This window comes from Protopterus annectens, chromosome 1.part0 (genome assembly GCF_019279795.1).
Source record: "Protopterus annectens isolate FY-2018-M chromosome 1.part0, PAN1.0, whole genome shotgun sequence".
NCBI classification, from domain to species: Eukaryota; Metazoa; Chordata; order Ceratodontiformes; family Protopteridae; genus Protopterus; species Protopterus annectens.
This window is the reverse complement of record NC_056725.1, coordinates 242,820,260-242,840,865: the sequence shown is the minus strand read 5'-3', so window position 1 is coordinate 242,840,865 and position 20,606 is coordinate 242,820,260. Positions and strand designations below refer to the sequence as shown.

General features: G+C 38.0%; 1 protein-coding gene across 1 annotated transcript in view; it reads left to right on the top strand.

Annotated features, from left to right (window-relative positions):
• Positions 1-19,568, top strand: part of LOC122791249 (endothelin-1-like) — a 254,621-nt gene extending 235,053 nt beyond the window's left edge. The window contains exon 4 of the mRNA XM_044058956.1: positions 17,510-19,568. Within this exon, the coding sequence (XP_043914891.1) occupies positions 17,510-17,573 (64 nt within the window). The 3' untranslated portion in view covers positions 17,574-19,568. The remainder of the gene's footprint in view (positions 1-17,509) is intronic.
• The last annotated feature ends 1,038 nt before the right edge of the window (positions 19,569-20,606 follow it).

The window sequence follows — 20,606 nt, the reverse complement described above, 5'->3', positions numbered from 1 at the left end:
AAGAGGGATCCTTTTGCAAAAAGCCTCTTATTATAAAAAAATACTAAATAAAGATATTCAAAACTTGGAAACGAAAATTAAATTATTGGATCAACGACTGATTCAGAATTTTAATGAACAAACAGAGAAAGAACTATTTAAATGTCAGAAGGATCTCTTCTTAAAACAAAATAGTAGATTAACATTCCAAGAATATAAGATGTTAGCGAGATATGCTTATCACGTTCAAACACCATCGAGAACGTTGGCTAGGATCATTAATCAATCAAAAACAACACTACAAATTTTGGAAATACAATTTAATAATAAAATATATTCTAAAACAGAGGATATTATTAATATTTTTGAGAAAATATATACAAAAATTTATGATGGGCAAAAGGATATGTCCTTGCATAGAATCTATGAACAATTTTTACAATCAATTAAGTTTCCAGAAATAGGAGAGGATATTCAAAATTATTTAGTTAAACTGATATCTGAAGAAGACATAGTATATACAATTCAACATATGAAATCACATAAATCACCAGGTCCCGATGGGATGACAGTGGAGTTTTATAAAAAGTTTGCGGATATTTTTGGTAAGATACTTTCAGTTATATTTAACTATATAATTAGGAATACTATTAATGATCCTCATCTTAACGCCTCAAAGACTATTTTTATACATAAAGCCAATTCAGATCCTCAAAACCCCGATAATTATAGACCGATATCATTAATGAATGTAGACATGAACATTCTAACCTCCATTATAGCATCTAGACTGAAGAAAATCATGACTCATATAATATCCAAAGAACAGGCTGGATTTATGGCAGGTAGACAAACCAGTGATAATACTCTTACATTACATACTATGATAACACATGCTAAACAAAATAATCTTAATATCTATGCCCTTATAATTGATGCACAGAAGGCCTTTGACAGGGTTGATACAATTTTTTTGTTTGCTCTTTTACCTTATTTTAATATATCCCATGAATTTGTTCAAATGTTGCAAATATTATATAGTAATCCTTATACTACACTGTGCATTAATAGAAGCCTCTCCAAAAGAATACAGATTAAGACTGGAACACGCCAGGGCTGCCCTTTGTCCCCTTTACTATTTAATCTTTATCTTGAACCTCTGTTCTTATATATTAAACAGAATATCTATCATAATGTCCCAATAATTTATGGAACTAAAATCTTAATGGCAGCTTTTGCGGATGATCTTAATATTTATTGTGCATCTCCAATATTTGACACTGACAAATTATTGAAGGCTGTTAATGATTTTTCAGAAGTCTCTAACTACAAAATTAACTTGGAAAAAACAATATTTTTCCTTTAAAGACACCTAAACCTTTTTCGTTATTGCCTTTGGTTGGGCAGGTAACATTTAAAGAAAAAAATAAATATTCAGGTATTGAGTTTTCTACAGACAATAAAGACTTCTACAATAATGACATTAAAACAATTTGGGACCAAATAATTTCTGATTTCGGGAGGTGAAAGAATTTACGATTGCCACTACTAGCAAAAGTTTCAATTGTCAAAATGAATGTGTTACCACGATTACTTTATATTTTTAGGTCAGCCCAATTAATACTTTCGAAGACATTTTTTAAAAAAATTCATAAAGAATTGGTTAAATTCATTTGGGAACCAAAAAAAAACAGGATATCTTATGATAAATTAATGACCCCAAAAAATAAAGGAGGACTGGAGTTGCCTAACTTCAAATTGTACTACCTAATCATGAACTCTAATAGAATTCTAAGAATTACCAACTATGATACAACTACTACTAAGTGGACACCAACTTGGGTGATTTTGAATTATAAATATATTTTAAAGTTAAACATTAATCCTAAAGCAATACCCTTTTTAGGTAAAGATACTTTGAAAATTTATGAGATTATTGAACACATTAAAACTAACATATTATCTATACAAGATTTATTTCAATCTTTGGATCTGGGTCAGTATATGATGGTTTTTCAACTCTTTCATAGGAATCCTAATTTAAAATTGAACAATCAATTAATTGATCTTAAAAAGTTTCCAGTGATAGTTAATTTAACTTTGATCGACATATACAAATATCTGGACCACTCGGCCAATCAAATAAGACAAGAATTTAACTTACCCAAAAATGATCTTGTTATTTTGAGACAAATTAGAGAACTTGCTATGAGCTACTTTATAAATTTTAAAACTGAAGATGAAAATGTTAATAAATGCTTTGAGTTGTGGCAAGCCCTCCAACAGGATGTTTTAAAGACTTTAAATTTCATGATAAAATTCTGTTATCCAACTATTGGGAAGAGAACATTTTAGTGACAGACAAAAGTAAGATGTTAAAAGCAATTGACCTGACTATCAAATCTACTTCTCTTCAAAAATTGATGTATACCCAGTTGATGATATGGAATAATGCATATTATACATGCCTTACCCTGCATAAATTTAATTCTAAAAACTCTCCAACTTGTCCATACTGTAAAAATCAACCGGCTGATCTTCTTCATATGTTCTGGAGCTGTAAATGCATATATAAGCTTTAGAATTCCCTCAAGATTCAACTTCAGAAGATGGGTTACCAAAGTACAACGTTGTCATGGAAATTTACGATTTTACATATTCCTCCAAAAGAACACCCTAGATCACAAAGTACTATATATATTAATATTTTTCTGTTAATGAAGCTTTATATAGCCACTAATTGGTTAGACCCATCTAAAACATCTTGGGAAAGCTTTAGAGTTTTGGCAACAAGGCATATATTAGCTCATAAACTACTCTTAAGTCTGAATAATAAAAACATTAATAACCCAAAAATTTGGGAACAGATATTTAATATTATATTAGCATAACACTTTTAATTTGAAGGTATTCACATTTATAAACTTGCTTGGAGAGAATTTTGTATTTAAACTGTATATTACTGGAAATTTTATTAACTACCTTTTGTTTTTTCTCTATTCTTAATGTTTACATGGAAGCATTCTTGTAAATATTGTATATTTGTTTGGTGTGATAGTTAGTGATATTAGTTAGTAGTCTTTTGTTTTGTATTTTTTCTTTTAAATTTTTGTGTTTGTTTTTACTTGTGTATGAAAATAATATAACAATAAGGATTTATTATGGAAAAAAAACCTTAAGGTGTGAAAGGGGTACATCAGAGGCACTGTTGTATGAGACCAAGGGAGTGAGGATGGTGGAAAGAAAGATAGTGGTCCTGAAAGAGACAAAGAAGTTAGAAGAAGAGTTGTATGTTTCTGTCATTTGAAGAGAAACATGAGAAAAAGAGGCTGCAAGATTAGTAGCAAGAACTAGCAGAAGAGTTTTGTGTTTTATCTGTTTGGAAATGAAAGCAGAAGTGATTTAGCAGGTTTTATAGCTGCTTGGTTTCAAAGAATAAGAAAAGAATAGAAGAGTGTGACATGATGACAGAGAAAGCAGATGTTACCTCTTTAGAAAGCAGCCTGGGCAGACAGATCAGGTATATAGAAATATTTTGAATTGCTCCTGAAGTTATTTAAAATTTGATGTTTGTCTAAGTTCTGTAGACAATGTAAGGTGTGTCTCCAGGGTGAGTAGCAGATTTTTGTGACAGAGTTACATTTTGATGTTTGGATCTCAGTTTGCTTGTTGTAGTATTGCATTATAGAAGTTGACTAATGGTAGGACATACTTCAAGTTTATACATGATTGTATGTGCTACTTTGAGTTGAAAGTAAATTAGTCTGTTTTGTAGTTCAGTCAGCCAATGTTTGTTGAGGGCTATTCAGTGGTGTATCTTATTCCTGAGGATTCAAGTGTCACATCTGATGAGGGGTCGTTTCCTGGCTGTCTGGAAAGGAACAATCAGAGGATTCAGTGCATGGCTAGCACAGAAGGTGGAGAGAATTGTGTGAGGCTATGTAGGTTCAGGAGGCAATCAGAATGAGAGTGTATAAAAAAAGAAAAAAAAACAGTTGCACACTACAGCTACAAAGAGGCAGTGTTTTAATATGTCCTTCATTTTCCATGCTCATTTCAGAGAAAACATTGCTGACATAATGATTAAATGTGAAACTTCAACCAAATATTATGCCAGTTGTCATCTTTTAATGTTACTGTAGCATGTCTCTGAATGTGTACCACTGTTTCACTGCCAAATAGCACTGATTTAGCTTTGGATCTTTTAGCTATGGCCTGTATTTCTCTTTAACATGTTTCCAAGTAGTGCACCTAGAAGTTCTAACAGATTCAGATTTGCATGTTTGTCATCAAAATACCATTACGTTTCCTTTTGGAAATGCACTGTTTGTGGTTTGCATATCTGTAGGTATTTTATGTACGATGTAGGATATGAACCAGATTACTTTCAGCACACGTTGATGTTCAGCAGCAGGGATATAGAAAAAAAGATTGAGTGTTTATTCAATTTTACATGGATTTAAGGAGGGAGACGAGATAGATGATGGGTGAGGTATAAATGAAAGTTTTTTTTTTCTTTTGCCAAGTGGTTCAAACTGATATTGAAATTTTATCTCTGCAGAAGAGTTTCTAGACGTGATAAAGGAAAACCAACAATGACACCAGGGGAACAACATATCTGAGAAAGGTCAAAACATGGCTATTGTTAAATTTGGGAGCAGCCCCACAAATACAGGCTATAAAGTCAGTGATACAAGAAGCTAGCAGGATACTAATGGAGGTGTAGCCATCAGTTGTGACATATTTACAAACTGAGTCAGTCAGAGAGATTTCATGTGGAATTTATTGTCAAGCAGTAGTTACAGCTGCTACAGCTGGCACAATAGTCACATATAATCATGAAATATTTGTATGTGACGAGTTTTTAAGTCACACCTACACAATTTAATTGTAGCATGGTAGTCAACATGCTTAACATTCCTTAAATGATGAAAATAAAAAAGAAATACACTTGTTGAGATAAATAAACTGCTGGAAATAAAAACAAAAATGCATAACAGCAAACACCTGTGGAATAAAACAGTGCCAGGAGTTATAAAAAAACATTTATTCGCTCATAAAATTATAAAGGTAAGCGCTTTCACATCTGCTTCATCAGACCTTCTACAGAAAATGAATGAATTAGCATGCTTATATATGCAAACATCAATAAAAGTAAGGGACCAATCACTTGAAGCATTATATTAAACTAAGCATAAATATAGCATATGCATAATAAAAAATAATTAAACTAGTAAAACCTGTAAGGAAATAAAATCACTCAATGCTTCAAGTGATTGTTTTTTTTATAACTCATGCCACTGTTTTATTCTGCTGGTATTTGAAGTTACACATTTACGTTTTTATTTCCATCGGTTTATTTAGCTCAACAAGTGTATTTTTTTTATTTTCTTCATTTTTTACTGTACTTGTTGGGAGCATGGCTGAGGGGTTCTCAGATGACTCAGTGAACTACAATTCCAAGAATGCTGCTAGGGGGCTTGGCGAATGACATGATAGGCTCACGCAATGCCTATTGAAGAACAACCCTCTAATGTTACAAGAAGAAGTCAACAGACAGGAAATTGTAGGTGAACCTAGCATGGATGTTGAAGCATTTGTTAGGGCAGTCAGCAACCTGGAATTAAATCTTCTTAAACGTAAATGCCTCCAGACTCAGTGACAGCACTTTGAGGTTTGTCTACATAAATGAATTGTACCCAGAGGTTTAAGGATTCTAAAAATGTCGACTTATGGTGAACAATATCCAGACCTGCTTGCAAGTTGGCAGAAGTTTAATATAGAGTTGAGCTTTAATTATTTGAATCTATTAAATGACTTTTTTAAACCTGAGGAAGAAGCCCTTGCCACAAAGATTAATGAGCAATTGAATGGCCTATATGACTGCTTCCCTAGGGAAATGGTTGACTCATCATTTGATAAACTTACTGACACTGCTTTACTGTTTGAAAGAAAATTGCTTCAGCAAAAGCAGCTTAAGTTTGAAAGGGATAGTAGGGATTTTAACTTGGGAAATGTTTTCACTTGGCCCAAAAACAGTATCCCTCCACGTAACAGCTCTAGATTAACCACCCATCAGACTTCCAATAGTAATGAGCATATTAATTCTTCCATGGGTGTAACAAGAACAGCATCCAGGAATGACACTACAGTTTTTTCTACTACTACTAAGTCTCATAATGGATCTTGCAGTAAGGAACCTAGCAGCATAGTGACTGAGAGATCTGCTGATAATCATTCTTCTATGAACAGTGATCCTGATACCAATGGGGTGAATGGCCTACAAGGGGATATAACCCTAGTACTAGGCAATGATGTGAAATGGAAAATACCGCTGAGCCTTAACAACAGCATGGATGGCAGAAATCCCAGGTACAGCAATGGCTCTATCACTTTCCCTTTACCCATTGGTAAGGACCAATGTTCCAACAGGAATCGCTCACAGAGCAGGGGAAGGACAAAAAGGAAAATCCCAGTTGAAGAGAATACCAGTCAATCACTCAAGACAATGTGGAGACAAGTCACAACTTGATTGGAACTTGTCCAAGAGATGTTTGACCCCCCCCCCACGAGTTAAGTGTACTGGGGAAGGGTCTTTCCTTTATACGTGCACAACATGGAGATGTGACAGATACTGGTCTAGATATTAGGATGTTTTCACGGAATATTTCACTGAAAATACAGTATGGGTGGTGGGAATCCTGATGATGTTAATATTAATATTTTCAAGAAACTGAGCCTGTTTATGCCTAATCCACACCATCTTCTAGATGTATTTGTTAAATTAGTAGAAAATGATTTTATTCAAGCCTTTGAGAGCTCCAGAACTAATTATTATAGTAACTTTACTCAGTATGAGAAGACAGCTCTATATACATTACAAAATGACATGACTATATCCATTAGACCAGCTGATAAAAGTGGCTCCATTGTAGTGAAGGATAGGTCAGACTATTTTAATTCCATAAAGGAAATGTTAAGCGACAATCGATATTACACTGTTATCAATAAGAAAGATATAGATTGTCTTATAAGAACCATTAGGAGTACCTTGCATAATTGTTTACAAGATAAAATAATCAGTCTTGACTTGTATAACTCTTTTTTGATGTGAGCCATTGATTCCTGTCATACAGGGTCTTCCAAAGATCCATAAGGATAGCCACAGCCCACCGATGAGACCCATTGTTGCTGGCCTTAGTTGGAGCATGGAGCGCTTCTCTATATTTGTTGAGAAGCACCTACTTCTAATCTTAGATAGGAATGAGGTAGTGCTGAGGGACTCCAAACAGTTTTTAAGAGCTCTTTTTGACTATATTAAAATGCAATCAACAGATTTGAGGTACCTGTTGGTCACTATGGATGTACAGTCACTGTTTACCATAATTCCTAACCTGGCTGGTTTAATTTATGTGGGTAGATACTTGTCCAAGTACAGTGCATATGATCCTTCACTGTGTCACCTGATAGATCTTTGTATGAGTATAGTACTCAAGAATAATATCTTTGTCTTTGATGATGTTTATTACCAACAAAGAGATGTCGTGCCACCTCCAGTGCCAATAGCTACCCCAGTATGGTCATGGCTCAATGGGAAGCAGAGTGTATGTTTTCAACACCAAGTTTTCATCAATATGTCCCGTTCTATCGTAGATTTGTGGATGACCTGTTCCTTGTTTGGCCAGGCCGTCCTGATGAGTTAGTGAAGTTGCATCAAGATATGAACTCCTCTACCAGTTTTTTGAATTCTGTCTGAACTATTCAGACACTCAAGCTGAATTTTTGAATGTGCTTTTAACCAGACAGGTTGATGGTTCCCTCTGTACTGGTATATATAGGAAACCCTATTATAGGAATTCCCTGTTGCATTGAGATAGCATGCACCCATCACATGTGTTTAAGAATATAGTCAAGGGACAGGGGTTGAGAGCCTCTAGACTGAATGGGACAGATTATGGTTTCAAATCTGAGTTGTTATGCTTAAAAGGCAAGCTGACTGACAGAGGCTATAAAGAAAAGGAGGTTAATGATATACTTTGTAGCATACCTCCATTTAGCTCCAGTATAGCCAGACTGTACTACTCTGAACACTCCACTGATTCCAGTGATAGGGGACCAACTCCCATTAGACCCACCAATATCTCTGTTCCTCTAACTTACACCACTGACATTAGGATGACAATGAATGTTGTTAAGAGACACTGGAACATATTAACAATTGACCCCAACATCCAGAGGCTTGTAGGTGATACTCACAGATTCTAATATAAGAATAAGAAAAATCTAAAAAGATTATTTTGCTATCTAGATAACCAGAAACCTTGTGTGCCTGAGTGTGGAGCCAGTACATTGGCATGTGGAGCATGTAATTTTTGTAACTAGGTAGACAGTAGTGGGTGTTTTCAACATCCTGATAATGGACATATTTTTGATTTTAAGGTGCACGCAGCCTGTCTGACTTCACATGTGGTCTACCTTGCCAGCTGCATGGTCTGCCAAGCATTTTATGTAGGCAAGAGGGATAGACCTCTGAAAGACAGGATTAGGGAGCATTTATACAGTATCCATTGTGCTTCTGCCAACAATGCCTTGCCCAAACATGTTATGACCACTGATGCAAGACACTCCTTTAAGTTCATGGTGATTGACAGGATAAACCCCAGTGTCTGAGGTGGTTATATTAGAACCCTTACTGAAATGAGGGAGGTCAACTGGATGATTAGGTTAAGAGCAGATCAGGGCAGTGGTCTTAATGAAGAAGTCCCATTAAGACCTATTCTAAAGGGACAAAGCCTTAGAAAGTGATTACTGCTGAGTGTTATTAAAAAATACATATATAATGTTATTATATATATATATATATATATATATATATATATATATATATATATATATATATTTTTTTTTTTTCTATTTATATACATTTCTTATATATATTATATGTAAATTGTTGCATTATTTTATTTCACTTGTTATAGTACTTGCTTCAAACAGATCAATGTTGGATCAGTTTGGAAAGTATATTGACGCATTTGTTTGGGGAATGTTTGAGTGATTTTATCGGTTTTATTAGTTTAATTATTTTTATTATGCATATTTATGCTTGGTTTAATATAATAGTTTAAGTGATTGGTTCAACCTGTTTGCCTCACTTTGATTAATGTTTGCATATATAAGCATGCCAGTTCATTTTCTGTAGAAGGTCTGATGGAACAGATGTGAAAGCACTTACCTTTTTAATTTTATGAGCGAATAAATGTTTTTTATAACTCCTGACACTGTTGTATTCTGCTGGTGCTTGCTGTTACACATTCTGTAAATGATTTTTCATTTTGACTTGATCTGAGCCACTCTGGGTGAGGAACTAGTCTCAATGGAATATAGTTGGTCTTACTGTGATCATTTAAGTTAGCAAGACACTGTGTAGATAAAAGAATGTTTATGTGACTGGCAGACAAGACCACCATTTGGGAACTTATATAAATAAGGTCATTAAGAGATTTCCCAGTTCGATTCTTGGCTGGGGTGCTTTCTGTGTAGAGTCGGCCTGTCATCCTTGTGTTTGCATGGGTTTCCAATGGGTGGTCTGGTTTCCTCTCACATTCAAAAGACATGCAGTATGTGGACTGGATACTCTAAACTGGCCATAGGTGTCAATGTGTATGCAAGTGCAACAGTAGAGGAGAGGTCGCCTGTGAACGGATTTCAGGGGAACATAGATGCAGTAATGCATTTGTGCAATGTTATTATATATATTTTCTATTTATATACATTTCTTATTTATATTATATTTAAATCGTTGCATTATTGTTATAGTACTTGCTTCAAACAGATCAATGTTGGATCAGTACGGAAAGTATATTGACACATTTTTTGGGAATGTTTGAGTGATTTTATTTCTTATGCAGGTTTTATTAGTTTAATTATTTTTATAATTTGATAGAGAATGATTCAGGCATATTTACAGCAACCAGAAAAGCATGGAGATAGCAAGTCAATGAAGGAGTCTCAGTAATGTTGCTCTATGAAGACTACATTGCTCCTCAATGCAGTTTGCAAAATAGGTTCATAGGTTCGTACTAGGCTATCTGCCCTAGGGCATTTATAAGCCTAGCCAGAGTGTATGTGGCTTACACCACCCCTTAGGATGAGAATACTATGCCCTTTTAGGGTTTAGTTTACTATGCCTCTGTCTAGTAGTGACACAGAGATGACCCCCGGGGTAAACTTACGATCTCCCATCTACTCGTCGAGATTTCTCTTGAATAGAGTCAGTGAGGAGCTCTGCCTAACATGGACTGGGATTCTGTTCCAGAGTGTAGGGAGCCTCTGGGTTATGAATCTGTCCCTCCAGCACGTTCTATTTATTTCTGTGTTGAGGTTTAAGTCACTTGTTCTCGTGGCTCTGATGAATTTGGATTTTCTGAGGTGGAGCATGTCCATTAATTCAGGATTGGACATGACCTTGTACGTCAGGCACAGATCACCTCTGAGTAGGCAGTATGCGACTGAATAGAGCTGGAGTTTTTTCAGTCGGGCAGCATATGACATATGTTTAAGACCCTTTATCCTCTTGGTGAGGAACTTTTGGGGTCTTTCCAACTGCTGCAGGTGTCGGGTGAGATACATCCCAAATGGGGCATTGTACTCAATCATTGGCCTGATAAGAGAAGAGTACAGGGGCACAATGACCTCTCTTGATCTAGATGTGAAACCCTTCATGATAAGGTGGGCAATATAGAAGGTCTTCCTAACCACTTTGGCAATGTGAGTGTCAAATGAGAGGTTACTGTCAACCTGGGTCCCTAGGTCCCTGATTACCTCTTCCGTACTTAATGGATTACCGCCTATGTGGTAATTTGTCGGTACCTTGTTTTTCCCAAAGGGTATGACTATACATTTCTTGGCGTTCAGATTAAGGCCATGGCTCTGGCACCAATTATCCGTTTCTATGAGGCCTCTCTGAAGGATGTTTGTGTCCGCTGGAGTATCAATTATGGCGCCCAGTTTGCAGTCATCTGCGAACTTTGTCAGCCACAATCCTCCTATGTTTGCCTGTACCTCGGAAAAATAAATGCCGAACAAGAGGGGTCCCAGGACTGAGCCCTGTGGGACACCACTTGTGACTGGCTTAGAGTCTGACATAGCTCCAGCAACTCTGACCCTGTGGGTTCTGTCCTTGAGCCAGTTTGCAACCCATCTTGTGACATATGGGTTTACATTTAAGCTGGTGCGTTTGTCTATGATGCCCGAGTGGGGTATTGTGTCAAAGACTTTTGCAAGGTCAAGGTAGGCTGTGTGAACTGCCTTGCCCTCATCAATGGCCTTAGTGACTGTTTCAAAAGTCGACCAAGTTCAAAAGGCAGGATCTGCCCTTGACAAAGCCAAATTGGGTAGGATCCAATGTCTGTAGGTCCCCAATGTCTTTGTTTATGAGTTCCATAATGATCCTCTCCATAGCTTTGCAGACCAGGCTCGTCAAGCTTATGGGGTGGTAATTTCCAGGGTCCGTAGAAGCACTGCCTTTGTGAAGTGGGACCACTGTTGCCGTACGCCACTCTTTGGGTACGTATCCTGTAGTAAGGCTAAGATTAAACAGCAGCCTTATGTGTGGGTTTAGTTCCTCTTGGAGTCCATGTAGCACACAGCCCGGGACACCATCCGGTCCCATTGATGCTGTGTTTTTAGCTTTAGAGAGGGCGGCTCTCACCCGGGCATCTGAGATGTTAGGGAGGCTACACTCTGCTGGGAAAGTTATTTCTCCTTTTGGGGGGAGGAGAAATTTGCACTGAACCTGTCTGCCAGAATGTTGGCAATGTCAGTGGGTTCAGTGTATTTTGTGTCATTTTGGACTAACTCTGAGCATATCTGGGAGTTTCCACCCAGGTTTCTAACATAGCTAAAGAAGGCCTTGTGATTGTCTTTTGTGTCTTTTGTGATTTTTCTCTCAAAGTTGGCCTTGGATGATTTTATGAGTGATCGTAGTTTTTTGCTAGTACTGATCAGAGATGCCTTCCCTTTTAGGGATTTTGCTCTGTCATGTAGTAGCTTCCTCCTCCTGTTGTAAAGTTTGTTTATGGCTGGGGTCCACCAGACCGGGCGCCTGCCTTTGGGGAATGGGTCTTGGTTTTATTTGGGATTGCATGATCCATGCATTCTTGAAGGTGCCCATAGAAGGCATTTGCAAAAGATTCAGCAGTGTGGGTTGTGGTTTCCACTGGCCCAGGGGCCTTGAAAGATACCACTTCAGTCTTAAGAAGTGTGAAGTTTGCTTTTGAGAAGTTCTTCACTGTGGTCTTTTGTGCAGGGGTGGGGCGCATGTGGATTTCCAGTGAGATTAATTTATGGTCTGATCTTACCAAAGAGGGATGTACTTCCGGTGTGGAGCATTTTGTCCCCATGTTTGTGATGATCGGGTCTAGTATATTGTCTCCTCTTGTGGGAATGGTGACTAGTTGTTCCATTGCATTTGAGTTTATGAATTCTAGGAACCTTTGGGCTAGGGTATTGGGGCTTGAGTAATGTTCCCAGTCTATGTTTGGGTAGTTGAAGTCTCCCAAAATGATGGTATTTGGCGAGACATTCATACTCTCCAGTGTCTTCAGGAAGGCTGTGTGAGGTTCCTGAGTTTGAGAGGGTGGTCTGTAGCATGCTACAAACTGTAAGGCAGTTTTGCCTATGGTTAGTTGCACCCGGATAGTCTCCGATACTTCGTGCATTGCCACTAACCTGGAGGTGTGGGTATCTTTGATGAAAATGGATACTCCCCCTCCTTTTGTGGTTTGGTCCAAGTTTTGGGGCCAGAAAGCATGATATGAGGTAAAACCTGATAGTGCTGGGGTGCTCTCAGGAGCCTTGAACCAGGTTTCAGTCACTGCACAGACATCGATGTTCTCCATACTGAGGAGGGCTTGAGGCGTGCATCTTGAGGTTTAGACTTCTGGCATTGAGCAGCATTACCCTTAGTTTTTTTCCACTTGTGTTTTCTAGGGAGGTAGGTTTGTCATTTGAGCCTTGCCTAAAAAAGGCACTATGGGGGTGGCAAGAGCCTTGGCCATTATCCGGAAGCCCAGGGGTGACAGGTGCAAGCCATCCCTTGCGAAGCAGCGTGGCTTGTCAAGCATGTCATCCCAAACAGACAGACACTGGATCCCCTTAGAATGACACCAGTAATTAAGCCAATTGTTAAAACTGATCATTTTGTCTTTGTACTGCGGCATCATTCTTGGTGAGGGTAAGATGCTGCTCAGGGTCAGGGTCATACCGGCCTGGGCTACATAACCAGAGAGCTCCTCTATGTCTCTTTTCATGTAGTCCAGGGAGGTACGTCTCAGGTCGTTCACACCGGCATGTACAATGACTGAGTCATATTTGTACTTGCTGTGGAGTGACCTGAGTGCTTGGGTTATGTGGTGGATTCTAGCTTCCGACAGGCAGCTTACTGTGACCCTCTCCTTGTTCAGTCTGGTGAGTGGGACGTCAGTGTGCCTGACTATGGAGTCACCTATTACAAGTGTGTCTGGCATGTTGTTTGGCCTTAAGGGCTGTGACTGTTTAGCACACTGACTTTGTGAACTATGTGTTGCATGTGCTATGTCTTGAGGTGGTGGTTGCTTGGGTGTCTGCTTTGGAGGCCTCTGTTGTTTTGGTAGATTTTTAATCAGTGCCTCTGCGTATGTTTTTGTGTTTATGTGTTTGGTTTGCAGTTGTGATAGTTCTATGTGAGACTGGGTTTGTGGTGTGCGTGGTTACCTTCTCCTCCTGACTGGTCTTGCCAGTACTGAATTGAGAGAGCTCAGCCTCCAGTTTGGCTATATAGTTGCATCTCTTGCATATATTTGTATTTGTTGGGAGGAGGAGAGGGTTGTCTGTGTACATGAGGCAATTGTAACATTGCCTCAAGATTTCCAGATTCACCAGCTGAACAGGAGAGGACACCAGCAACTGACCCTTCAACATGCTAGAAATAGTGAAAAAGATTGCTGTGTAACTGAGGCAGAAAGGACCTATAGGGAAATGGGTACTCAACAGAATTTAGGTGAATGAAGTACTTTCGTTTGTTTAAGAGTGCTTTACCTGTATACAAAATGCTTTAGGAGCAAGTGCTGAGCTTTTCAGATAGAGTATAGGCTGTTTAGATTGCAAGTAGAACAGTTCTAAGGGAAAAATTGAAGAGCAGACTTGGCGGAGCCAGAAAAAGTTTAACCTTGTTTAACCAAGTTTAATCTTGTTTAACCGGCACTGCGCACGACTGCGCAAAGTCGTGCAAATGCGGATTTTAAGCAGTGAACTACAAAAGAGCTAGGAATGGTCCCAAACAACCAATTACTAACAGCTTCTTGTGCTGACGTCACTTCCCCCAAGGGCAGGTAGGCTGCTCAAGGCTCCCCACTCCCACTGGTGAGCAAAGAAACTTCCTTCTATCCAAGTAAGGTAATGGACAACACAGGAACTACACCACAGCCCAGAATACAGCAATGCCTGTATACTGGTCTAAACTAGTCGAGAAAGGCGGGAAAACAAGGATTATTTTTTTTGTTTTTTTTGCAGAAATACACAGAAAATGCAGAGACAGTGATAAATTAGTTACACAGGCTAGCACACTTTAGTGGGCAGCCTCCACAGTTCAATTAAACAAACAAACAAGCAAACTTTCGACTAAATTCGACTAAATGTAACTTTAAGTGCAGATTTTAAAATAAATGCAGTAATCAGTAAAAAAACAGTTCAGGCTAGTTCAAAGTAAGCAGCAGAAGCTATTTTCAGTGAAAAAAGCAAAGATACTTAAATCCAGAAGGTAGTCGCTTTTTCGAGTTCCTTGCTGCTAGGACCACTCTGTAAACCCACGTGGAGCTTGTCTGAGTAGTATAGCCAGGAAAAAACGCCCAGAGGTGGATTTTAAGCAGTGAACTACAAAAGAGCTAGGAATGGTCCCAAACAACCAATTACTAACAGCTTCTTGTGCTGAGGTCACTTTCCCCAAGGACAGGTAGGCTGCTCAAGGCTCCCCACTCCCACTGGTGAGCAAAAAAACTTCCTTCTATCCAAGTAAGGTAATGGACAACACAGGAACTACACCACAGCCCAGAATACAGCAATGCCTGTATACTGGTCTAAACTAGTCGAGAAAGGCGGGAAAACAAGGATTATTTTTTTTTTTTGTTTTTTTTTTTTTTTGCAGAAATACACAGAAAATGCAGAGACAGTGATAAATTAGTTACACAGGCTAGCACACTTTAGTGGGCAGCCTCTACAGTTCAATTAAACAAACAAACAAGCAAACTTTCGATTAAATTCGACTAAATGTAACTTTAAGTGCAGATTTTAAAATAAATGCAGTAATCAGTAAAATAACAGTTCAGGCTAGTTCAAAGTAAGCAGCAGAAGCTATTTTCAGTGAAAAAAAAGCAAAGATACTTAAATCCAGAAGGTAGTCACTTTTTTCGAGTTCCTTGCTGCTAGAACCACTCTGTAAACCCACATGGAGCTTGTCTGAGCAGTATAGCCAGAAAAAAATGCCCAGAGGCGGATTTTAAGCAGTGAACTACAAAAGAGCTAGGAATGGTCCCAAACAACCAATTACTAACAGCTTCTTGTGCTGAGGTCACCTCCCCCAAGGACAGGTAGGCTGCTCAAGGCTCCCCACTCCCACTGGTGAGCAAAGAAACTTCCTTCTATCCAAGTAAGGTAATAGACAACACAGGAACTACACCACAGCCCAGAATACAGCAATGCCTGTATACTGGTCTAAACTAGTCGAGAAAGGCGGGAAAATAAGGATTATTTTTTTGTTTTTTTGTTTTTTTTGCAGAAATACACAGAAAATGCAGAGACAGTGATACATTAGTTACACAGGCTAGCACACTTTAGTGGGCAGCCTCCATAGTTCAATTAAACAAACAAACAAGCAAACTTTCGACTAAATTCGACTAAATGTAACTTTAAGTGCAGATTTTAAAATAAATGCAGTAATCAGTAAAAAAAACAGTTCAGGCTAGTTCAAAGTAAGCAGCAGAAGCTATTTTCAGTGAAAAAAAAGCAAAGATACTTAAATCCAGAAGGTAGTCGCTTTTTCGAGTTCCTTGCTGCTAGGACCACTCTGTAAACCCACGTGGAGCTTGTCTGAGCAGTATAGCCCTGTATCACTTTCATATACTTCACGGTTCATGATGCAGCTGACAGCATGAGAATTCCTGCACTTGAATGGTGACAGCCAATCTTTCACTGCCATAGTCAGAAGAGATAATGGCAGAGAGAAAAGAAGTACTATGGTTTCAGTACATGCTTAAAATGTTGGTGTCGTGGTATGTGAAATCACATACCAATTGCAAAATAGCTTTAACTTTAGTAGATGAAGATTCTGGTGCTGGCATAAGGAGAACAATAGGGAGGTGCATTTTTTGTGGTGTGACATGTTACAATTAGTAAAAAGGGTAGAGTTTTGAAGAGCTGGTTTGATGTTAGCTTAATGTTTGGCAGCAGTCATGGAAAATGTAGAGTTGTGCAATATACTGTACTGAGTACCTCAATGAATGAAGGTCAATCATGCATGACTTTGAATACATAAGGAGGTACAAATCTAGAATTAAGAAAGTCGCAACTGTTTCATTCCTCAGTAGCCATTCACTTGAAATCACCAACTTTATTTAACTTGCAAATAATAGAAGATAGATGGGTTGCAATGACTGGCAATGTCAGAGCTTTTGTTATTATTTCGCAGCACAATACTAGACATTTTACACTCTTCTATAGTTACACAGCCATTTAGAATAGTAAACCATCATTTCCAGCATAAAATGTTGTTTGTTAGTTTCTTTTTCTTTTTTCATCTCCCCATCATATTGATCGATGCTCATTTGTATGCACTTTTCCATTTTACGGCTGTGGGAGGGGTTCAGATCCCTAACTCAGTACTGCAGCAGGAAGGTAGTGCAGAAGATTAAGGCTATGAGCTGTTAACCAGCTGCTTCCCAAGGGACAGAGTTTGATTCCCTCAGCCTTCATTTGCCTACTCTGTGACCCTGATTAAGTCACTTGAATCACTTAACCAGACAGTGTTTTAGAGCAAATACAAAACTAGGCTTCTCTCCTCACTACCTTTGACTCTACATTGTAGCACCAGCCCTAGAACTGGATGAGGAGCAAGTTAATTGTGATGCATGTATATTCACTAAGCCACACCTGCATACTTGAGGACAGTTTCACTTTATCAATCCACCTTCCAGCATGCACTGGAATGTGGGAAGAAAATGGAGATCCCACTCATAAGACAATATCCAGATGCCACACAGAAGGTACCCAAGCCAAGATCAGAACCAGACATGTAAGCACTGCACTGTACCCAATGATAATTGTTGTTCTACGTGTACATAGAAGTATCTATCTATCGGTCTATCTATCTATCTATCTATCTATTTATCTATCTATCTATCTATAAAATTAGTGAAAGAGAAACAGAGAGTATGTATATGTGTTTATGCATCAGACAATGGTGGCAAAGATTCGTAATGGCTTTTATTTTTGTTTGCAGGTACAGTAACCAAGTAAAGCCAATGAAATTGTTTTCGTCATTAACAAAAACACAAAAATCCTGAAAAGAACTGTTACAACCAGTTTGCTCTAATTAGAAACCAACAACCACAAGAAAAAACAAGAACTGAAGTAAGAATATACCTGTAAAATCAGATGAGAACCAAAGTCATAAAAACAGGATTCTTTGGGATTTGAGCCAGATATTCATTGAGTGGACTGTGTCTTTGGTGCACACAGGAGAGACAAAGAGGAGCACTAAGGCTTGTTTTGATGAAGAAGAAGAGTGGTATATTTTATAGCTGTACCACTGTGGTACATTTCTTTGGACAAAATTCTGTCATAAAAATATACATACAAGAATATTGCAAGATATAACAGCAAGCCACAGTCATTTTCTCCTACAGTTGAAAAGGAATTTCAGAAACCTTTAGATTATAACTATGGGACAGAGGATATCTACATGTAGAAAACATTGTGATCATTTCTTCATGAGAGCTGAGAGCTTTATTTCCAATGAACTACTTGAATAGACTCTGGATGTTACACTTCTGACCATTGCCACTTAGCAAGGAAGAGAAGCCTATTTGCAGTAGATTGTATTTTGAGTTAGGCTCTGTGAATGCAGTTATGTAACCTAGAGCTAGGGCAGATTGTTGCTTTGTCAAGTAAATTACAATACCCATCTCTTATTCAGCCATACTTTTTGACAGTGAATGTTTTCACATAGCTGCAAGTCTACATATACTTCCATAATATAACTATTGCAGGTACGCCAACATAGAAGCACGTAAAAATGGCATAGCACCCTGCATATATAATATTTATAAATGGTACATTTATGTAGAGCGATTTATTTTTCTACATTTCACTTTTAGAAAATTCATAGCACAAGATTAGTGACGATTGCTGTATTTCAGTATTATGTTTAAACTATGAGCATGACATATTATAAACATTTTTCTAAAGCTGTGTATGGCTGGATTATAACAAGAAACTTCATTTTATGATACAGTGTTGTGATTAGATGTGATTAAACAAGGAGTTCAGCAACACTGCTTATTCCAAATTGTACTACTTTTACAAAATGATTTAAAAGTTTTTGTAGATTTGTTTTAGTAGACAAATCCAGTCGTAACAATGGCAAGTCAGTATTTTATTTGCATGATTATAGATATCTCAAAACCCATGTGTTAGGAAGTCACCTTTTCTATAAACTTACAAGTCAAGGTAAATGGACAGAGAAGCAGATCAGGCTTTATTTGAAGGCTTATATAACACATACATACATACATGCATGCATACATTCAAACATGCATAAATACATACATGCATACATACGTACATACATACATACATGCATGCAAGCATACCAATTCTAAGACGTGCTGTTGTAAGATCATGAAAGAATTTTTGCTTTACGTAATGGACACATATTCTAACACATTAAATGTTTACAGAGATGAAAATATGAACAGAAATTTGTGACATCTGTTCAGTGGAAAGTTAGCAAAATATAAACATTTGAACAAAGCACAAGTGATATAAGTAGCTAGATTTGCTAAATAGATGATATAATGGGAAGAGAATAGATAATCAAACAAGAAGGCTAATTATGAAATATGTGTAATAGTACTTGTACTTACACCTGGAGCATGGAGAAGTCTTCATGGAGATTTATAAATTAAAGCTGCAGCATTTCATACTACAGCAGATATTTGTTTAAAGACAATGTTATCTGATGGATGCCCATTGTTCTACACTTAACTCAGTGCTTTATTCCATATCTGGAGTCACTCCTCTGTCTTTTCTTCCATAGCCCTCTATCACCAGCAATGTAAGGGAATGCAACACTGCATAACTGCCACCACCAGAATGGCAATTAATGCCCTGACCCTCACAACAAATAAGTCATTGATTGGTTCCCTGCACCAGTACAGCAGCCTAAACTATATGTGATTAAATGAATCACAAATCTCGGGTTCTTACTGGATTGTCGACAGCTTAGGTTGTCGAATGCTTAATAATCGACATCTAAACGTCGAACGCTTACAATAGCGAATGGCCACATCATTGAATTCTTTCCTCGGGAAAGAATTCACATGGCCGTTATCAGAGATTTGCCCTTTCCCCAATGTAGACCGATCTCGGAGTTGGTATATTTAGTTAGGGGGGGTTGGGGGCTTAGCCCCCAACCATGTTTGGGTGTGTTTGTTTATTTTTTTTACAGATGGCCACCTAAATTCTTTCCCGAGGAAAGAATTTGATGATGTGGCCATTTGCTATTATTAGCTTTCAACGCTTAGGTGTCGATGTTTTAGGATTCAACAACATAAGCTGTCAATGTTATGATATAGTCATCAAATCTCAGCCATAACCTATATGCTGTCTAGTCTCTCTGACCAATGTGTGTCAAATCAGGCACCCCTTTTTTAAAATGCGTATAAAGATTTTTTTTCTTTAAATTGACTCCATGACAGTACTGCATTAGAGTTCCAACTAGGTGTACTATACCTGCTACTTCCATCTCATACTACCCCTAAGCAAACCCTTCCTACCACACTAAGATGCATGCAAGAACCATCTACCAGGCTGTCTACCACGTGGCTTTCTGACCTACATGATTTGTTACCCAGTATTCTTTACAAAGCAAGCACTTCAGCATTTGTGCATATCCAAACTCATATCACATTCAATTGTTTCAGTTCCCCTACTACTGATTTCAACCCCAGGGGAACCACTAGTTGCCCACATGTGTTTTAATCATTCTAGACAATTGACAATTTGGGACTGGAGCTTGGAAACCACCATAGTAGGCAGACAGCTTTTTTACATCATGCCCCACTCAGTCCCTCTCTGCTTGCATGCACCCACTATAGGATACCCTGATAGCATGTTCTAATAGTTGTCATGCCAGCAATGCACTGTTCTCCCATGTCCCTAAGGGTTATTATACAGTGATGTGTCCCTCATCTTCCTCCAGAAAAGTGAGCTAGTACAAGTCTGACTTTGTATTATGCCCTGTATGCAGATACCCTGCTCAGGTATTATTGAGACAAATGTTCAAAAGTGGACTTTAAGAAAAGTTAGAACATTAC